This window comes from Scyliorhinus torazame, chromosome 4, assembly GCF_047496885.1.
Source record: "Scyliorhinus torazame isolate Kashiwa2021f chromosome 4, sScyTor2.1, whole genome shotgun sequence".
Classification (NCBI taxonomy): Eukaryota; Metazoa; Chordata; class Chondrichthyes; order Carcharhiniformes; family Scyliorhinidae; genus Scyliorhinus; species Scyliorhinus torazame.
The window spans coordinates 203,600,122-203,613,269 of NC_092710.1; the positions used below are offsets into that span (position 1 = coordinate 203,600,122).

Here is a 13,148-nt window from a genome sequence, read left to right on the forward strand (position 1 = left end):
GGTGGGAGCTGGTGGAACCTCACCTCTGTGCCGTATGCCAATCTCTATGTTGGTTACTGATCTGGCCTTGGCCACCCCTGTGACCTCTAGGGCCCATTCCTCCTATGGGGTGAGGACTCCGATGTCCGGCCCTCTCCCGCTTCCTATAGGCCAACCTCTCCTGCGGGGACATAAAGCCTTGTTAATTGCATGTGTTCATCGCAGGGGTGGGGATGGGGTGGGTAGGGCTCGGGGTGGAGGGTTCGGGGGGAGGTTTGGTGAGGAGAGTCTGAGATCTGGTGCCAATTCAACCATATGGCCCAGTGGAGGTCGTTGATCTCCTTGCGGTACTTGGTGCCGGTCCTCCTGGTCACACTCCCTGAGCTTACAGCCGCTGCCACTGTGGCTAACCGTCCAAGACCCTCTGGGGAACAGGGTATTCCATCTGGCCTCTATCGTGTTCTGTAATGTTCCCAGCGCGGCATCCTCGAATCGTAGGGCTGGTCTTCTCAGCGGTATGTTTGCAAGCTGAGTGGGATTGACTGTGCAGGATCGGTTTAAGTGCTGCTCTCGCTTGTTAGTGGGGGGCTGGTGAGCGCAGTCCCAGCGAATCAGCCAGCGAGACCACAATAATAATAATCATTATTAGTATCACAAGTAGGCTTACATCAACACTGCAATGACATTACCGTGAAGACCCCCTAATCGCCACACTACAGTGCCTGCTCGGGTACACAGAGGACAAATTCAGAATGTCCAATTCACGTCTTTTGGGACTTGTGGGATGAAACCAGAGCGTCCGGAGGAAACCCACGCAGGCACTGGAAGAACGTGCAGACTCCGCACAGACAGTCACCCAAGCCGGGAATTGAAACTGGGTCCCTGGCGGTGTGAAGCAATAGTGCTAACCTATCTTTTAGGGCATGAAGCCTGTGGGGCCATTATTTTTTTGTCATGGTGATGACCTCGCTGGGCCGAGTGTCAGGAGGCTCACTGTCGTTCCTGCTCGCTACCACAGTTCAAAACTTTTGGTTAAATCCCGCCCACAGTTTCCTTTAATATTAAACACTTCAATGTTTCTAAAGTAAAACTGAATTAGAGAACTGAACTGGGATACGAGGCAAACCCCGTCTAACCTTTGGACACAATGGGTAATTTAGCATGACCAATTCACCTTACCCGCACATCTTTGGACTGTGGGAGGAAACCGGAGCACCCGGAGGAAACCCACGCACACATGGGGACAATGTACAAACTCCTCTCAAACAGCCACCTGAGCCGGAATTGAACCCGGGTCCCTGGAGCAGTGAGGCAGCAGTGCTAACCACTGTGCTACGGTGCTGCCCATATAATAATAATAAATAATGCACTTTGAGGGAAATAATAATTAACAGTTGCAGGTTGCTCATTAGTTCATTTTTAAAATTCAACTGTAGCCAGCTGATATTAAAAATAAAGGCTGGAAACCAGCAAGGAAAGCAATCCGGGTCTTTGATCATAGTCATCTTCATGTCTATGGTTAACAACAATTAGCTATTATTAAATGTAGAGCCAACATTTTTCAAGGCTGGGCTGGCTTTACGCCAAATTCTCAGAAAAGGTGAAGAGTTAGTTGGATAGAATAAAATCCCCTACACAGTCATTAACGTGGAATTTTATCAAATACCTTTTGGAAGTCCAATGACATCCTCCTGTTGAACTTCCAGAGTGCACTTGGCTGTCTATTTTTGAAAGACCTCGAGATGACTGATTAGGCAGGAGTTTCTTCATCCAAATCTGTGTCAATTGTTGTTTATTAAGTTTTGTTGTTTAGATAGTCTCCATATTTATTGCAGATAATAAATTTCATTAATTAACAGGAAATGGGAGTAAGCCTCGTCCCTCTATAGCTTTTAATAAAAAATTCAGAGTACCCAATTATTTTTTTCTAATTAAGGGGCAATTTAGCTTGGCCAATCCACCTAACCTGCACATCTTTGGGTTGTGGGGGTGAAACCCACGCAGACACGAGGAGAATGTGCAAACTCCACACGGAGAGTGACCTAGGGCCGGGATTTGAACCCGGGTCCTCAGCGCTGTAGGCAGCAGTGCTAACCACTATGCCATGTGCCGCCCTCGTCAGTCTACAGTTGCCAGTATTTGTTTTGTCCACTGTGCATGGGCACCAGATCAGACTGTTTCCAATCTTCATGGATGTCACCGATTTCATTACCGCTGATGTTTTGTTTTTGGCCATGGTAAATTATTAACCAGGTTTAACTGTTTTGCTGGGAAATATTGTTGTTAATTATTTAGCCATTGAACTATTTTTTTTTTTAATGTTACAGTCAATCAACAACATGAATACAAGCTGGAGGTTGCACTGAACGTAACAGAAAATGACATGTCAAAAATTCGTGAATTACCACTGAAATTACTTCAGAGATTATCGCACCCCATTAATTTGACTCTTGAAAATGGCACATTTAATATAACTGGCATCACGCTTACAACAGGTGAGTGTGAACGGAATAAACCAAAAACCTTATGCAACATAAGTCACTTGTAAAAAGTATATTTCATTTTTTAATATAAGTTTAGAGTACCCAATTATAATTTTCCAATTAAGGGGCAATTTGGCACGGCCAATCCACCTATCCGGCGCATCTTTGGTTTGTGGGGGTGAAACCCATGCAGTCACAGGGAGAACTCTGTGTCCACGGTGCTGTAGTCAGCAGTGCTGACCACTGCGCCACCGTGCCCCACCCCAAAAAAATATTTCACACACCTTAAAATCTGTCTGTGGTTCACTGTGAGATGGTAATTAACCAAAACTTTTAAAGTTATTCTTTTTCACTTAACAATTTGATTTTACCCAAAAAGTCTCTGAGAGATGAGGTTCAGAAAAAATACAAGGCGCGATCTTTCGGAAACATTTCCAAGTGCTGTACTGAGCGGGAATTGCCACGAGTTTCCCGGGGCTCCGCCCTGCAAGGCCGGCAATGCTATTGGTCCATTTAACGTGGCCTCACGGGCTTCCCGCTCTGAATGCTGGCTCGCCAGCTGATTCGCCGGGGCCGCGTTTGCCAGCCCCCCGCTAACAATGTCGAGCAACACTTAGGCTGCACTTGCTCAGCCAACCCCAGCCAGCTCACAACAATGGCGCCGAGGAGACCAGCCTCAAGATTCGGAGATGCTGACCTGGGGAGGCTGCTGGATGCAGTGGAAGCCGGAATGGATGTCCTGTTCCCCCAAGGGTGCCGGAGAGTGAGCCACAAGGCAGCCAGTGCTGCACGGCGTCGGCACCATGAGTGAAGGTGTCCAAGGCGTCGCACAGTCGGTGACGGCCATGACTGAGGGTCTCGGCAGTATGTTTGCCTAACTGGGGGATGTCACCCAATACCAGGGGTTCTGTGGGACATGTTCCACTCTCAGATGGGAATGGCCGAAGCGCTGCTGAGCTTGTCCCAGTCACAGGTGGGCATGGCTGAGGCATTGCAGAGCATGGCCCAGTCACTGGGGGATGTGTCCCAGTCACTGAGGAGTACGGCCGAGGGCATTGACACGATGGTGCGGACTATGGGGAACCACCAGGGCTGGCAGAGCCAGATGATGCAGGGACCGCCGGGGTTTGAACCAGCTGACCCTCCATTCAAAGATGAACCCCAGGGCCCTAGTGGAACCAACTGGGAGCAGGGAGCACTGAGTGCCAACACGGGCCTGTCCCATCGGGCAGCGACAGTGGCCACCAGCACCCGAGTTCCACCCCCCTGATGAGGCTGCTTCTCGGGGTCAGCATACGGGACAGGGTGGCACAGCTGTCCATGTGCCATCGACAAGTGAGCGGGGACCTCCGACCACAGAGCCCCCAGGGGACGCCCGCCAGGGGCATCGAAGGTCACGGCATGAGGTAAGTAGTTGGCTGTTTCTACCTTAGATGTGCATCCTGGGGACACTCCTAGATGTAGTGGCTATTAGGGCTAGGCACGTTGAGCATCACTGAGGGCACTGGGGTAAGGGGGAGGAGTTTGGTAGGGGGTGGGGAGGGGGTAGGGTTGGGAGCTGGGGGGGGGGAGAGGTTGGGGGGGCAGCGTTATCGGGAATGGGGTATTGTACAGCACTTAAACAACTTTTTGCACAAACATTATGATGCCTCTGTCACTTTCTTCCACAATGCAGGCTGACCCCGGACCCTTTGCCTATCTCTCCAGGCAACCCCCACTCCCCATGGCACCCACCCTCCCTCCAGCCGTGGTCATATCCCGGGAGCTGTGTCCCATCCCCTGGGTGTTCGGATGTTGGCTGCTGCGTGTGTGATGTTGACTCCCAGAAAGTATCCAGGCATCAAGCGATCAGAATACTAGGCAATGACATCCAAATGCTACATGGCCCGCCTACCCACAGGAACCCATTTGGCATGTGTGAAGTGCTCACTTAACCACGAATACGAATTCCCTATCAGCGATAGCCTTCAGCTGTGCTGCCAGAGGCCGCAGAAGCCAGTGATCGGTGTGGCAGATGGGCAGGGACAGGAGTTGCCCCTGGAATGGGGTTGGGATCCAGGGGTTGGTATTGTGGTGCCGCGAGCGATTGCCCCCTCCCCAGTTGCCCCCCAGCACATCCCCCCCACCCTCCTGTGGCGGCCCACCCCTGCGGAGGGTCCCCCACCCCTCACCAAGTATTAGGGTGGCAAGCCCAGTGCCCCCAGGTGTGGTGATATGCATCACTGTAAATACACAAGGTGTGAATGTAGGTACACTGCAACTAGATAAACACTAGAGGGAGCACCAGAGACATCATGACATGCAGACGTACAGCTAATGAACACATAGGATAGGACACGACCAATGGGCAGTCAAGACACTCAGATGTGACACTACCACAAGGGGGCTACCCATATAAAAGGACAGGGCACACATGCTCTTTCTCTTTCCATAGGCGACACTCAAAGAGACCGGGGCAGATCAGAGCATCACACCCAGCCCATAGATTAGAGCAGACTGGTTAGTTAGATTGAGTTACTATAGCAAGATCAGCAGGAGAGTCGAACTCAAGTTGGAGAATTGTTAACTGTTCAACCTATCTCCAAGTCTGAACCTTCCTTTGTCAGAGTATACATCAAGGAAGCAACTTATGCTATATGAAGAAGCATAACACAATACCGAGCTCTTTGCCTGAGCAAAGATTGCTAACCTCCTCCTCGGCTCCTCACGGAAGCCCTTCCACCAGGTTCACGTTTTTCAAAAGGAGTTCTAATTGGCGCAAGCGTGACCACTTGCTGGGGAGGCCGCTGAATGACAGGAGGCTCTTATTAATTGTATGGAAATGGGACTTAAGTGGTTATAATTGGTTTCTCACCATGCTACGGCGAGATTCCGATTTTGCCTACGGGAATGGACCAGTTGCATCACAAACTGTTTGCTGCTATTCACCGGACTCGTTATGCTTGAGTGTGAGTGTAACAAGGCCAGAAGATCACGTCCACAGTAAAGAAGGAGGAACTTGATGGATCCTCAACTCAGACATCTGCTTTCCTTTATCAAATAAGCTGCCGCCTTACTTGGTAAAGTCAACAACAAGTGTCTTATTGAAACTATTGTCGTTAAATCTACTGATGAGTGTGGTGCTGTTGTTGCCTGGCATAATGACCTCTACGTAGCTGAGACTGAAAGTCAATTTAGCACTTGTTCCTACCTGCCCCTGGACTACGATTCCACCAACAAACATTAAGCTATTATTTCCAGGACTACATCTGAGCTAATGACGTCTTGACATCATCCTACCATGGCCTCCAAATTGTTTTTTATTCATTTATGGGATGTGGGGCGTTGCTGGTTAGGCCAGCATTTATTGCTCATCCCCAGCTGCCTTTCAGAAGGTGACCTGCCTTCTTAAACTGCTGCAATCCTTGAGTGTGTAGGTAAAGAGACTGTGCTAATAGGGAGGGAGTTCCAGGATTTAGCCCCAACGCCAGTGAAGGAACGTCATATATTTCCAAGTCAGGGTGATGAGTGACTTGGAGGGGAAGCTCCAGGCATAGTAACACAGTGGTTAGCACTGTTTCTTCACAGCGCCAGGGATCCAGGTTCGATTCCCGGCTTGGGTCACTGTCTGTGCGGAGTCTGCACGTTCTCCCTGTGTCTGTGTGGGTTTCCTCCGGGTGCTGCGGTTTCCTCCCACAAGTTCTGAAATATGTGCTGTAGGTAATTTGGACATTCTGAATTCTCCCTCCGTGTACCTGAACAGGTGCCGGAATGTGGTGACTAGGGGCTTTTCACAGTAACTTTATTGCAGTGTTAATGTTAGCCTACTTGTGACAATAAAGATTATTATTATTAGGTTATTATTATAGGTGGTGGGGTTCCCAAGTATCTGCTGCTCTAGTCCTTCTATTTGGTAGTGGTCGTGGGTTTGGGAGGTGCCGCCTAAGGAACCGTGGTAAGTTACTGCAGTGCATCTTGTAGATATTTCACACTGTTGCCACTGGCTGTCGGTGATGGGGGTTTGAATGTTTGTGGAAGGAGGAGCAATCAAGTGGGCTGCTTTGTCCTGAGTGGTGTTGAGGTTCTTGACTGTTGTTGGAGCTGTACTCATCCAGAAAAGTGGAGAGTATTCCATTACACTCCTGACTTGTGCCTTGTAGATGGTGGAGAGGTTTTGGGGAGTCAGGAGGTGCGTTACTTGCCATACAATTCCTAGCAGTTGAGCCGCCCTGATAGTCACAGTATTAATATGGCTAGTCCACTTAAGTTTCTGATTAATGGTAACCCCTAGGCCCATTCCTCGTGGGGGTGAGGACTCTGATGTCTGGCCCCCTGCCGCCCATCTGGACCCTCTCCCATCTGTTGTGGGCCAACTTCTCCTACGGGACACAGAGAGGCCATCATGAGCTGCACACTTCGTTCATCGCAGAGGGAGGGTGGGGGATGAGGAACATGTTGGGGGGGATGGGGTGCAGGCATGGGCAGCACTGCTGGACATGGATGGACTGGGGCAAGGTCTGCTGCTGGATGGGATTGTGCCAGGTGCATCGCCATCGAGGGGGAAGGGGAGGCGGGGCCAGTGCCCAGGAGCCAGTGCCAATCCACCCGTTCGGCCTGGTGGAGGTGGTTCACCTTCGAACGGCACTGGATGCTGGACGTCCAGGTGATGCGCCCTGAGCTGAAGGCCACTACCACTTCCTCCCAGGTGACACTGGCAGCCTTGTGGCTGACGCTCTGAGCCCCTCGGGAGGATAGGGTATCCCGTCTGCAGTAGACCGCATCCAGTAATCAGGCCAGGTCGTCATCCTCGAACCTTGGGGTTTGTCTCCTCTGCGGCACGGCTGCGAGCTGTGTGGAGTCTTCTTTCCGGATTGGTTTAAGTGCTGCTTCCCCTTGTTGGCAGACAGCTGGCAGGCGTGGTCCCTCGGAACGAGCCAGCGTGACCATCATTAGCAGCCTGAAGCCTGTTGGGCCTCATTAAGTGGACCAATTGACGTTTGATACTGGGAATCAAGAGAGACCTTCGATGATGGGGATATGCTGGGCGGATGCACGGAAGGCAGCATGAGTGGTGGTGTCCAAGGCAATTCTATCCAAAATAGCCCACCTGAACTGGATGGCACAGTGGCACAGTGGTTAGCACCGCTCCCTAACAGCTGCAGGGATCCGGGTTCAATTCTGACCTCAGGTGACTGTCTGTGTGGAGTTTGCGCTTTCCTCCCGTGTCTGCGTGGGTGTCCCCCGGGTGCTCCGGTTTTCTCCCACAGTCCAAAGATTTGCAGGTTAGGTGGATTGGCCACCCTAAATTATCCCTTAGTGCCCAAAAGGTTAGGTGGGGTTACGGATTACGGGGATAGGGTGGTCACTGGGTTACGGGGACCCGGTGGATGGGCTTAAGTCGGGTGCTCTTTACAAGGGCCGGTGCAGACTTGATGGGCTGAATGACCTCCTCTTGCACTGATTCTATTTTTTAAAATAGATTTAGAGTACCCAATTATTTGTTTCCAATTAAGGGATGATTTAGCGTGGCCAATCCACCTAACCGGCATATCTTTGGGTTGTGGGGCGAAACCCACGCAGACACGGGGAGAATGTGCAAACTCCACACGGACAGTGACCCAGAGCCGGGATCGAACCTGCGACCTCGGCGTTGTGAGGCAGCTGCACTAACCACAAGAAGATACAAGGGTCGGGATTCTCCGAGCCCGCACCGGCTCGGAGAATCGGCATTGACACCAAGACGGCCTGCGACGCCGGTCCGATGCCGCGATCGCGCAGTCGACCTGGCGCCGGTCGGGGGCCATTGAAAGAGGCCCCACGGCGATTCTCCGCGGTCGACCGGCCAAGTTCCCGCTGAGTTCCGCCGGCGTGGTTCCCGTATGGTTCCACCGGAGGGAGCTCGAACCCACGGCCGCGCTGACCGCTCTGGTTGGGGGGGCGGGTTGGGGAGATCAGGCTTCGGGGGGGCCTCCACGACGGCCAGGCCCGCGATCGGGGACCACCGACCGGGTGGAGCGCGCGATTTTGGAGGGGCCTACCTTCTTCCGCGCCAGCCCGCTATGTTGATCCGTCATGTTGCCCAGCTCTGGCACGCAAGCGGCCGCCGCGCGCATGCGTGGGCCCGTGGCAATTAGGGCAGGGCCGCGTACAGCAGCTGGAGCAGCGCAGAGCTGTGCTGGCCCCCTGTACAGAATCGCTGGGCCAAGAGGCCCGTTGACGCCGGTGTGAAATACACCGGTGTTTACACCGGCGTCAACACTGAGCCGCATTTTCAGAGAATCCCGGCCAAGATATTTCCAAAAATGCCAAACAGCTGCACCAGAGGCTGTATGGAAACGAGAGGCAACAGGAGCCTGGAGAAACCAGCGAGCGAGAAGGCGGACACACGAGGCGAGGAAGCCAGGCAGCACCTGGAGGAGAGGGCCAACAAGCAGTGCAAGAAACTCCCACTCGCCGGAGGGTGGCTGAAGGAAGTTCTTCACCAGTGAGCTAAAGGAGCTCAAGGAGGACATAAGGCTGGAAATCGAGACAGTGGTCATGGTGGCAGTCGCAAAGCAATAGAGGCCCAGGGAGGCACAATAAGGGAACTAAAAAAGGCCTCCACGGACCAAAGTGACTGGATTTTTGCCCTGCAGTCAGAAATAACAAGGTTAGTGGCAGCCGAGGGAAACCATTAAGGGAAGATCGAGGACCAAGTGAACCGGTCGATGCGCCAGAACCTCAGAATAGTGTGACAGTTGGAGGGAACCGAAGACAGGAATCCCACGGACTACATGGCACAGATGCTGAGAAACCTGGTGGGACGGGACAGCTTACCCAGCCCGCCAGAGATAGACTGGGCACACAGATCGCTCCGACCAAAACCCAGAGCCAGGGAACAGCCGAGGGCAATAATTGTGAAAATGCACCAGTACCAAGACCGGGAGAGAACCCTGAGATGGGCCAGGCAGACGAGAACCTGAAACTGGGAGGGACATCAGATACAAATACATCTGGACATTGGGGCAGACCTGGCCAAGCGCTGGACCGAATTTAACAGACTGAAGGCGGCCCTGTTCAAAAGTGAGGTGAAATTTGGGATGTTCTACCCAGCCAAGCTATGGGTAACATTCCAAAGCAGGGAACACTATTTTACAGCCCTGCAGAAGTGGACGGGTTAGTCCAAAAGAACAAGCTGGCAAAGCAGCAGCAGAACAGAGGTGAAACCATCACCCTGAGAAACTGAGGAACTGAAACACAGTATGTACAGGACTGTACCACCTTGCTCTGAAACCGAAAGCTGAGGCACAGAAAGGAGGGGACGAGGGCAGCGGGGCGCAGGAAATGGGAGAAAGAGGAAGAGAGGAGAGGGGAAAAAAGCAGTGGGCGAAGGAAAGGCTCAGACTGACCCCAGTGCTAAAAATAATTCTATGTGTGGGCTAAACTGGTGAGAAACTCCCTAGGGCCCACAAAAGTGACTGAGATACCCTCAATTACGACTCAGGAGAGGAGTTTGATAATACAACCAGAAAACCAGACAGCTGCCGAGAGGTGTGCTCACTGCACGCTGCCTAATGAACGTAACCTTATATACAGCTTCCTGGGGGCAGAGCCGGAGGCGGAGGCACCCAGGATTCCAAACCCGGTCTTGAAGGGGCCTACGCATTAAAGGTACATATGTATACAGATGTCATTCATCACATTCACCCTCTGTTTAAAAAAACGCATAGTCCGTCGGGGGTGAAGTGGAATTACAAGTTCAATCTTTTGGGTGGTCTGATTGCCCGTGTCGACCTTCTCATCTCCGGCGATGGTGCAGCGGACACGGTCGTCCTTGGTGGTGGTATATCCAGGAACACGGTTGTCTGAGCCTTTGCCCGCGTTGGAGCAGGGGGGGTATCCGGGGTGACTAGGGTGATTGGTGCCGGCGCCGGCTGGGGGGAGGGGGGCGCTATGGGGGGGCGCTATCGGAGTCGACCGCCGGTGTGGGGAGGGGAGCGTCGGTGGAAGGGGGGGCCAGGTCTCGCAGGGAAACGGTGTCCTGCCTGCCGTCGGGGTGCTCGGCGTAGGCGTGTTGAGGGTTTGCGTGTAATAATTGGACCCTCTCGACCAGTGGATCTGTCTTATGGCTCATCTCGTGCCTCCTGAGTAGAACTGGTCCCGGAGTCGTCAGCCAACGTGGAAGCGAGACCCCAGAGGTGGACTTCCTGGGGAAGACAAGCAAACGGTTGCGAGGGTTCTCGTTCGTGGCCGTACAGAGGAGCGACCTAATGGAGTGTAGGGCATCGGGTAGGACCTCCTGCCAGCGGGCAATTGGGAGACTTCTTGACCGTAGGGCTAGAAGAACAGCCTTCCAAACTGTTGCGTTCTCCCTCTCCGCCTGCACGTTTCCCCGCGGGTTATAACTGGTCGTTCTGGTCGAGGCGATGCCCTTGTTGAGCAGATACTGACGCAGCTCATCGCTCATGAACGATGTACCCCGGTCGCTGTGGATATAAGCGGGGAAACCAAACAGGGTGAAGATGCTGTGCAGTGCCTTGATTACGGAGGCCGAGGTCATATCGGGGCAGGGGACAGCGAATGGGAAGCGGGAGAATTCATCGATGACAGTGAGGAAGTAGGTGTTGCGGTTGGTGGACGGGAGGGGCCCTTTGAAGTCCTCAATCTGACATACAATGAAGAGAAATGCGTGTTCCACACAACCCGGCTAGTCATCCTCGGCTACATCGTGGAAAATGGGGTCCTGGGGCCAGACCCCGACCGCATGCGCCCCCTTAAGGAACTTCCCCTCCCCTGTAGCCTCAAGGCACTCAAACGGTGCCTAGGGCTCTTTTCCTATTATGCCCAGTGGGCCCCCAGATATGCGGAAAAAGCCCGTCCACTCATTAAGACCACGGTTTTTCCCCTGATGGCTGAGCCTCAGTCGGCCTTCAGTCGTATCAAGGCCAATATCATCAAGGCCGCCATGCACGCGGTGGACGAAACCATTCCCTTCCAGGTAGAAAGCACTGGCTGCTACCCTCAACCAGGCGGGCAGACCAGTAGCATTCTTCTCCCGAACACTTACCGCCTCGGAAATTCGACATTCTGCAGTCGAGAAGGAGGAACAAGCCATAGTGGAGGCTGTGCGGCACTGGAGGCACTACCTAGCCGGTAGGAGGTTTGCCCTCGTCACCGACTAACGGTCGGTCGCCTTTATGTTCAATGTCTGGAGGAACTTCCTCAGGTTTTCGTCATGGTCCTGCTGGTCATGGCCGCAGATGGTGACGTTGTCCAAGTACGGGTATGTAGCCCGTAAGCCGTACTGGTCCACCATTTGATCCATTGCTCTTTGGAAAACTGAGACTCCGTTTGTGACCCCGAAAGGGACCCTGAGGAAATGGAAGAGCCGAACGGCTGCTTCGAAGGCTGTATAGGGGCTGTCCTCTGGGCGGATAGGGAGTTGATGATAGGCCGATTTTAGGTCGACCGTGGAGAATACTCAACACTGGGCGATTTGGTTCACCATTTTTGCTATGCGGGGAAGTGGGTACGCATTGAGTTGCGTAAAGCGGTTTATGGTCTGGCTATAGTCCACCACCATACATTGTTTTTCCCCGGAGCGGACTACCAGTACTTGTGCCCTCCAAGGGCTGTTGCTAGCCTCTATGACCCTTCTTTTAGTAGCCGCTGAACGTCTGACTTGATGACAGTCAAGTCTTGGGCACTGTAATGCCGACTCCTGGTGGCGACGGGCTTACAGTCGGGAGTGAGGTTCGCGAAGAGGGGGGTGGTGCAACTTTGAGTGTCGCCAGGCTACATACCATGAGCGGGGGCAGGGGTCCGCCGAACTTCAGACTTCGGTGGCTGCACTGAAAGTCCAGACCGAGCAGCAGGGGGGGTGAGGGAGGTGAGGGAGGATATAAAGTTTAAAACGGGCAAATTTGGCGCCTTGGATAGCGAGGTTCGCGACACAATACCCCGTGATTGGGACCGAATGAGACTCAGATGTGAGGGCGATAGTTTGGGAGATGGGATAGGTGCGCAGGGAGCAGCGTTTTACCGTGTCTGGATGGATAAAACTCTCCGTGCTCCCGGAGTCAAAAAGGCCGGGGATGTCGCAGCTGTTGATTTGAACCTGCATCATTGAGTTTCGCAGGTGCTTCGGCCGAGATTGATCGAGCGTGATCGCTCATAGTTGCGGCAGTCAGAGTCCTCGGTTGAATCGGACTCGCAAAATGGCCGCCGCCGTCGGTCGCACGTTTTGGGTTTTGAAGATGGCCACCGCCATGACTCGCACGAGGCCGATGACGCGTCGGAAGTAGGCGTTGCGGGGCCTGTGTCCCGGGAGTTCGATTTCTGTGCCCGATGAGACTTTTGTTTCTGGCCTTTGGGCCCAGCCAAGCAGACCTTCGCAAAGTGCCCCTTCTTTCCGCATTCGCCGCAGATAGCGGAGCGGGCCGGGCAACACTGGCGTGAGTGCTGGCCTTGCCCACAGAAATAGCATTGGGGGCCCCCGGTGTGAGCGGGTCGCCGCGCGGCGCAGGCCTGAAGCGTGGCCGAGTCTGGAGGGGATTGAGAGGGGTTTGCAAGGTCTGTGGAGTACGTGCGGAGATTATGGTGGGCCGCTTCCAGGGAAGAGGCGAGCGTTACCGTGCGTTGGAGGTCCTTCGCTCCGTCTTCTAGGAGCCACTGCTGGATGTACATGGATCGGATACCGGACGCGAAAGCATCAGGAATATGTAAGTT

The 13,148-nt window shown here is 53.3% G+C and overlaps 1 protein-coding gene across 1 annotated transcript in view; it reads left to right on the forward strand.

Moving 5' to 3' along the window:
- The first annotated feature begins 1,126 nt into the window (after window positions 1-1,126).
- Window positions 1,127-13,148, forward strand: part of LOC140411465 (uncharacterized) — a 58,823-nt gene continuing 46,801 nt past the window's right edge. The window contains exons 1-2 of the mRNA XM_072500562.1: window positions 1,127-1,130; window positions 2,307-2,474. Of these exons, the coding sequence (XP_072356663.1) occupies window positions 1,127-1,130; window positions 2,307-2,474 (172 nt within the window). The remainder of the gene's footprint in view (window positions 1,131-2,306; window positions 2,475-13,148) is intronic.